The sequence below is a fragment of the Stigmatopora argus genome, chromosome 17, assembly GCF_051989625.1.
Source record: "Stigmatopora argus isolate UIUO_Sarg chromosome 17, RoL_Sarg_1.0, whole genome shotgun sequence".
Lineage (NCBI taxonomy): Eukaryota > Metazoa > Chordata > Actinopteri > Syngnathiformes > Syngnathidae > Stigmatopora > Stigmatopora argus.
In genome coordinates, this window is record NC_135403.1 from 11,507,955 (window position 1) to 11,516,129 (window position 8,175).

Consider the following 8,175-nt stretch of genomic DNA (forward strand, 5'->3'; position numbering starts at 1 on the left):
AAGTGGAAGGAAGGTTCACACGTTGGTATAGTCCACGGCCCACAGGTTTGAACACCCCCGCCTTGCCATAATGGATTCGTCCACAACTGTCTCATTAAGACCAATCAGCAGTCAGTTAGGCGACTGCACCTTTAAAAGTTTGACATAGACATGCAAACTTGACGAAACACTTGACTAAAGCACCAGTGTGGAAGCTTTGCCCAAACAAAGCAGACAAGAACGTTTTAAATTAAGAGTGTGAATCTCGGCACGCCATCCTGGGTACTCTACGAGTCAGGTAATTTGTTATTATGGCAGTTTTTCACGTTATCACGGTGTTTTTTAAATTATATTTGTATTCCAGTACTTTGTCCGAAGGAGATTTTGCAGGGAAAATGTCGTTTTTCAAAGCAGAGTCAGATAAAGATGTGTTATCGTTTCGTTCAACGCTGTAAAACGACGTCAAATTGTTTGAAATTGTTTTAAAAATGGCGGCAAAAATCAAAGCAAAATTGTAAATAACTACGTTCGAACTGTTTTTAAGCTTACAACTTCTCTTATACATATTATACTTTATGTATGTTTTTAATTAAACAGGAACAGAAATAGTAATCAAATATTTAGATTTTGAATACCTTTTTAAAAACAATAGTTACTAAAATACACGAGCTAGCAACAGCAGTGACTTTTTTTCGTTTTCAATAAATCTTTATTCAAAACGATAGGGTTAACAAATTTTATTGATTAAGCACAAGCTGTATTATTTCCCTTTTTTTTAGCCTTTAGGTTCAGCGGTCAGTCATTGAATATGAAATTTAGCCAAAATTAAAAACAAAGTTAATAACAAATCTATCTATGACGGTTAGATAGCCCAAACAAACATTTTCAATCAGGAGTTGACTTTGGAGTTAATAAAATTATTCAAGATGCGAGCCCACACTCTCAAAATAAATGGTAAGTATTTTCATAACGCAATGAAGTACATACTCCAGTCTGCATTTTAAGATTGCTCCATCACTTGTAGCTAGACAGACTTCATTTGCCAAAGTATTTTTAATCAAAAAGCCCTAATGGCAGTCTGCTTGCAATAGCTGTTTTATTTATTTCTTTTTCTAATGGGGCACTCACTACACCAACCATGCACAACCATGTTTGAAAGTGTAAAAAAAATAATGGTATGTGCGCATGTGTGTGTGTGTGTGTGTGTGTGTGTTGGTATATTTTCATGAAGTCAGACCGGTTCGCCTGCCGTTCTAATGAGTTCCCTCAGGGCCCACGGAGATGTTTGATGACATTCACTTTAGAGCTCATTACACAGAAGTCTCCAAGTTCGCATTTGAGAACACAAGCGAGGAGCTTAGAGCTGTCAAAACAAAAACTCTTCCAACTGATAGATTTTACACTTCTCCAATAAATCTGGGATTTTTATTTTATTTTATTTGTATGCGCCTAGCGAGCCAGAGCAAATGGACCAGGGGTCAAACCAGGCCGGCGAGGAAGATGACGCCACGGACGAGACCACGTCGCTGTTGGAGGATGATCATTATATTGAGGAAGACATGGAGGTAATGACGAAAGAAAAAAGACTGGAGAAAATATTTTTGTCTTGAACGGAGTGACAATGAACTTTTATGATTGTTTCGCCTGGTTCCTGAGGGGTAAGATAATCTCTTATGAGACAACAAAATCGAGGTGCCATCATTAAACAACAACTAATTTGATCACCAAGAATCCTTGTTTAATTTAAAACGATTTGATTTCAGCCACATGTTGTAATATTAGCTAATTTAGCCTCCCACAAACATGGACCGATAATTTTCACGTTCCCTCAAGATGGCGATCTGAGTCTGATAAATCTTGATCCTTAGGCATGTGCAATGTGAAAAGTAACTTGAAATTTTGTAAGTAACGCAAAATGTCTGCTCATCTTTCAGAGCTCAGACAACACGACAAACTGTATCGGCCCACCCGCACCCCCTGTTCCCACCTACAAGCAGAGGCGTGACGAGTTCCGGAAGTTATTCAAAGACCTGGCCAGCTCTGATTTATTTTTGCTTGGTGAGTTTTTTTTTTTTAGGAGGGCTTCCCATCTTGGTGCAAAGTTGAAAGCAATCTAGTTAGCACAACACCATGTTTTTGTTCATGTTGTGTTTCCACGCGCCCTCCCAGACTACCCGTGCGCCCTCCAGCGAGACATCCTCCTGCAGGGACGCCTCTACCTCACCGACAACTGCCTGTGTTTCTACAGCAATGTCTTCCGTGGCACTAAGGTAATGAGATGCGAGGGCCAGGCACAATGTGATGTTTCAACACACTTGACTTTCGACTGGCAATTGACTATCTGTAGGTAAGGCTGGTCCTCAAAGACATCAGCCACCTGAGCAGGGAGAAAACGGCAAGGCTAATACCCAACGCCATCCAGGTCTGCACCAGCAAGGAGAAGGTGCGGCCATCTTTATCTCGATCATTTCACATAGAGAGATGATGCAAATGTGTCTCCTAACAGTCATTTGTGTGTGTGTTTTTTTTCCGTCCCATACACAAACAGCTGTTCTTCACTTCCTTCTCGGCGAGAGAGAAAAGTTACAACGGAGTTTTCCGCTTGTGGCAGAATGCGTTGCTGAGCAAGGTAATACACACAACAGCCTATTTGTTTTCTAGAGTCGTCATGGTACTGTACCTGAGCTTTAAAAATGTTAAAACATGACCTTTAAAGCTTAAAAAATCTTTAAAACCCTTTTAAAATGATCCAAGTAGCCCAATTTTTGAATGAAATATGTGCGAAACACAAAAGATCATTTTTAAAATATGTTTAGCTATGAAATTCAATTAAAAATGGCTGCACTCTTCCCCCTTTATTCTCGTGCTAAATATATCGAAAGTACCCGTCAGCATTTTCCAGCGTTGTTTTTGTTTGTGTCTGCATCCAGTCGACTTTCCATTTCCTCGTTGGTCCACGTTGTTTTCAGACTCGCACTAATCAAACAACATTTCCCATAATGCCTGTGGCTATGTAAACCTATTAGGTGTATACAGGTGTGTGATTTCAGAACTGGTTTGAACCACAGTGCAATCACTTTTCTCACATATAGCGCATCACGGTATGCTTGGAAGCGAACTGAGACGACTTCTCCAGCGAGGTCTCGGGACCAGAGATCCCTGGTTTGTATACACGCCAGCGTAATTTTTTTTTGGGTTTACGTAATCCGAATTAAACAGGGTAGGTGTGAAGTACTGAAAACGGAGACTAAAAAGGCTGGGCCACCAAGTGGCACAACACAGCAGGTTAAGCTAGTTGGGTAATGCATTCTTGGGTCCTCAACCGTTACGGTGACAATTCCTCGTTGTCACCTTGGATGACAGTTGTTTCCCGACTTTTCAGCCAACATGTGACTTTACCCTGAACCATAGAACCAGCAGCACTTATCTCATTGGCCCAAAGTCCAAATGAGACAACTCCAGCTGGAGTGTGCAGGCTTTGGTGCTTATCGGGGCTTTTGCACCCTGTAGCAGAAAGGGTCATGTGTATGTTACTTGAACAATATTTAGCCTATAAATTGTTTATTCATATTAACAGTAAATATTCTGCAGCCCTCACGGTTTTGGTGATGACTACAGTAATGTTTAAATGTTATATTTGGTGTGGGAGTATTGAATTTATTTAATCAAATGTTAATGGAGGGATAGTAGTCGTCAACATTTCATTTATGGATGACAGAAAATTGATTAAAATTTTGTTTTAGCAAGAAACATGATGATATTCACGAGTTAATTTTACGGGCCACACAAAGTAAACTTGGTGGGCTAGATGTGGGCCCCGGGCCGCGAGTTTGACACCACCTAAAAAAAATAATGTGTGTAAAGCAGTTAAAAAAAATATATTTTGTAGGTTCGACTAAAAAGGTCACGCCTATACATTTGTGTTGTATTTACATGTTAGGTGGGACAAAGTTGACTGTTATTTCGTCATTTTTCGCAGTAACAGGTTGGCCCACATTGGTTTGTGTCAGTGGAGATTTGGAGGCACAAAAACGTCCTCTTGTAAAGTTCATTAACCTCCTTTTGACTTTCGACGATGAGCAGCGAGGGTTTTATTTTGAATATGACACACAAACACTTCAAATGGCGACATTATTTGATGTTTTACTCTTTTTGAGATGAATTGAAGCTAGTGAAGTGGGCGGTGCGTCGTTACTTCCGGGAAGTAAGCAACATGTTTTGTGTGCAGTTTTTTTTCCACTTCATACTTTGACCGCCTGTTGAGAAGTCAACCGCAGAGGTATGACCTCTTGCAAGTAAGCCTTTTTAAAACGCGCTTTAATGATCAATAATGTTATTTTAAGAGTCGAACGTTCAAGCGAATGGTTTCAGGTACGCGTGCCGCGGTGCGTTTAGGGACGAGCTACAACTGAGAATTTGGAGTGACGCTGGGTGTACAAACTAGAATTAAAACTGAAATTGCTCGAGCAATTTCGGACTTTGGGGAATATACCAAACAATGGATTTGCGGCATTTTTGTTTTAGGATAAAATGCTAGACACAAATTTTACGAGTGTATAATTTCGAATGGAAAACAATTACTATAACTAAATGCAGAAAGTCTTTCTATTATGCGACTGCGTGAGTGTTTAAGACTGACAATTTGCACTGTTGTCTGTCAAAGTCTGAATGCTCCGACTGATTATAATCGCACATAGGCATGTTAAAATGTATTGCAATACTGCTGAAACAATTCTTATGACTAGATTGACTGCCTGTGTGAATGCTAAGAGTCATCCTTTTTTCCCTCAACCTTATCGTTCTGATATGTTGAAAGACAGCCAAAACATTATGATGAGTTAGATTTTAAAATCCCATTTATATCGCGATTTTCCTCTTGTTTTACTGCTAATGGTCTCCACTGGAATAAACAATGTAAATAATACACACGGCTTGTTTCCTACTTGCTGCTTCTTTCCAAAATAATGGACTGCCAATTAAATAACCAACTTTTCCTCCAATTCCAGACGCTGACCAACACCGAGGTTTGGCAGATGGTCAAGCAGCACTATGGAAATGACCTGGGACTGAGCCATGAAGAGATGGAGAGCACCCAGTATCACTCAGACATAAGTAGGCAGAGCAGGTGAGTGTATTCTCTCTAAAAATATTGTTGGCACAATAAAAAAGGTAACATGGCAACCATATTTTGGTGACCGTCCATCCGAAGCCTGACTGCGAAATCCGGTGGCGATGACTGCAGTTTGGCAAAATTTGAGCGAATGCCCTCCGGTCGACTTCCCGGACTGGAGCTGCCGTCCCTGGATACCGAAGAAATAGCTTCCGAGGTAATCCAACGGCGTAAACCCTCAAGTATTCTCTCCGCTGACGATTCCCGGGGTCACCCAGCAGGAGGAGCGCCGCGCACAGCTGCCGTCACGCCGCAGTCCCTTTCGGGCATCGGCGCCGTTCCTCCGCCATTCGTCACCGTCCCAAGAAAATGACCGAGTGTCTCAGGGAACCGGATCGGAAAGCGTGGAAGAAGGTGCTCCTTTTTAAATTAATTGTGCAAAAGTATGACATTTATACGGGAGAACATTAGGGCCACTGAAGAAAACAAAAGATGGTGGCTAGAATTCTGATTTTAATCTACAGGGGAAAAAATCTGAGAGTAAAATCAGACTTCTGAGGATAATGCCACAATTCAGAGAATAGTCTGAATCTCATTCATTATGAAAATCACAATTAATGTCTCAGTATAACATTTTAACAGACTTCAATAGGAATATAAAGTGAATTCTGAGAACTGTTAGAATAGTCAGAACCTTTTTTTTCCTCCCTTCATTGGGCCTTAACCCTTTGCCATTAATTCAAAGTCTTTTTAACGATTAATAAAACAACGACAACATTGTCCTTCTAGTGGAGGAGCGAATTGGACTGCCACAAGAACAGGGTCGCCTGTACCTCAACAAGGTCTTCCACGTGAGCGCCAGCCGGATGTTCGACCTGCTTTTCACCGAGTCCGCTTTCATCCGCCGCTTCATGAATGTTCGGAAGATAACCAGTTAGTTCCTCTCTTTCACATTCTCCCAAACCGCCGTCGCGTGTCCACGTGCCTTCTGGCCAATTTCCGACAAAAACAAATGGAACTCAAGTCGATGAAAGAAAATCAATACGAGCGACATGTTCCCGCCTTACAAAATCCGTGTCCTTTCCAGATCCCCAATTTGTGCCGTGGCAAAAAGACCCTACGGGGGAAATGAAGAGAACTCTCAACTACACTATAACCATCAGTAACCCTTTAATTGGCAAATTCTCCACGGCGACAGAAAATCAGGTGCTTCTACATACAGGTTTTGATGCTATCCATACAAATCAATTCATTTTTTTTCTTCCTAACAGTCCTGTTTGTTTTTCAGATATTATACAAAGAGTCGCGGGAAGGGGAGTATTACCTGGTAGACTCTGAGGTGTACACGCACGATGTCCCCTACCACGACTACTTCTACACGCAGAATCGCTACCAAATCAAAAGTCACAGCAAGCGCAAGTGTCGACTAAAGTAACCAGCGGCCAAAAAGTACTCGTGTACGTGACCGGGTAACATTTTAAAATTGCCGCGTGGCTGTTTTTCCGCTAGGGTTTACACGGACGTAAAGTACAAAAAGCAGCCGTGGGGTCTGGTGAAGTCCTTCATCACGAAGAACTCCTGGAGCGGCATTGAAGATTATTTTCGACAACTGGGTGAGACATTTTTAACACGGTTAACACGCCTACGACTTGAGATTTTACACACGTTCGTGATCAGAAGCTGAGCTTTTGGAGGAAGAGGCCGAGATCAACCCGGGAGCGACGGAAGCCGGTCAGCGGCGGAGACGGCGGACGCCCAGCCGGACGTTGCCGGAGCCCAGAAAGCATCACGTACAAAAGCCCGAATTGCATCAAGATAGCAAAATGGGTATGACATCATCCATACGTTTTGAATGTATCGTCTGTTGAGCTTTTCGCTTCCTTGTCGTTCAGGCCCGGCGGAGATTAACAACCCGTACGGATGGAACATCTCGGCCATCGTAGCCGCAATGAGTTTGATGTAAGACAATGAGCACTAATTTTAATTTTGGTGCAATTGGAGTATTTTTTTCTTTTGGGTGGGAGGTCTAATTTGGAGAATGTACTTTTTAAATTTCAGTCTGCTCATCCTCACGGTGTTAAACGTGGGCTTATTTGTCAAATTATGGGCAATGGAGGACGTGGCCCACCGCATGTACTTGACCACAAAGCATCGCCTTCGAGAAAGGACCGAAGCCAGGTTTGTATTGCAGTAAGCCCTAAATAGACTGTATATTTTACATGTAAATACACAACTGCATTTTTTTAAAATTTTTAAATACAGCATGGTGTCGGAGTTCGCTTCCAAGCAGTTTTCACCATTCAGGAGCAGAGAGGAGGCGGAGCTTCTCAAGACTGTACTTCAGGACTCGATTAATCTTTTAGCGCAGGTAATAGAAAATCAAAACATCAATGTTAATAGTAATAATCAAACACCGCTTCTCTCTCTTCAAAGCTTCGCCGTTCTCTAATGTTGCTGCACGAGAACTTTGCGGCGGCCAATCTAACCGCTGCTCCTCAGTGACACGAAGCGGGTGTTACGTAGCCATCTCATGTTTTTATTGATGTTGACTGACCTCTTGCAACGTGCCTTCTGTGTGCATCACACACAGTGTAAATATTTTATTTTTTTGTTTTATCATCAGAATGTGATTATTTGGTCTTTTGTTTACAAGTTTGCACATTTTTAATTTTTTGCACAATGGTCGAGAACCCAGATTGTGTTTTTATAAATTTTTTAGAGTAAGTTAGATCATTGCAGCCTTATTTTTATGTTTTCCTGCACATTTAGCCCACTCTTTTGTTCAAGGTTACGCTGTACAGTGCACGTCATGAATGCATATTTTTGCTGAACACTTGCGGGTACATTTTCCATTTCATGTTTACATTGCTGCCTTCACTGTTCTCATTTTGGCTACTTTGGTGCACTTACAACAATCAATAAATTATGTTTGCATTCCAAATAAATTACTTTTTAAATATCTGAATCAAGTTGCATTTTATTACTATTATTATTTTAGAAATCCTTTACACGAAAAAACTTAAGTTCAGGACTATTTTAGTTTTATAAATGCGATAATAATTGGAGACTTTAGTGAGTGATTTTCA

At 41.2% G+C, this 8,175-nt stretch overlaps 1 protein-coding gene across 3 annotated transcripts; it reads left to right on the top strand.

The window, feature by feature from the left end:
• The first annotated feature begins 110 nt into the window (after positions 1 to 110).
• Positions 111 to 8,054, top strand: gramd1c (GRAM domain containing 1c). 3 transcript variants are annotated; one of them, XM_077624853.1, is made up of 18 exons: positions 246 to 277; positions 1,433 to 1,544; positions 1,914 to 2,037; positions 2,149 to 2,249; positions 2,327 to 2,422; positions 2,528 to 2,608; positions 4,986 to 5,104; positions 5,189 to 5,306; positions 5,368 to 5,503; positions 5,879 to 6,022; positions 6,177 to 6,295; positions 6,378 to 6,520; positions 6,599 to 6,702; positions 6,767 to 6,916; positions 6,982 to 7,048; positions 7,148 to 7,267; positions 7,352 to 7,457; positions 7,523 to 8,054. In XM_077624853.1, the coding sequence occupies exons 2-18, from the start codon at positions 1,446 to 1,448 to the stop codon at positions 7,589 to 7,591; spliced, it is 1,896 nt and encodes a 631-aa protein (XP_077480979.1). In that variant the 5' UTR covers positions 246 to 277; positions 1,433 to 1,445; the 3' UTR covers positions 7,592 to 8,054. The 3 variants fall into 3 exon arrangements, 1 of the variants encoding a protein (XP_077480979.1); XR_013305973.1 differs by lacking the exons at positions 7,352 to 7,457; positions 7,523 to 8,054 and having other exon boundaries at positions 111 to 277; positions 6,770 to 7,048; XR_013305972.1 differs by lacking the exons at positions 7,352 to 7,457; positions 7,523 to 8,054 and having other exon boundaries at positions 111 to 277; positions 5,371 to 5,503; positions 6,767 to 7,048.
• The last annotated feature ends 121 nt before the right edge of the window (positions 8,055 to 8,175 follow it).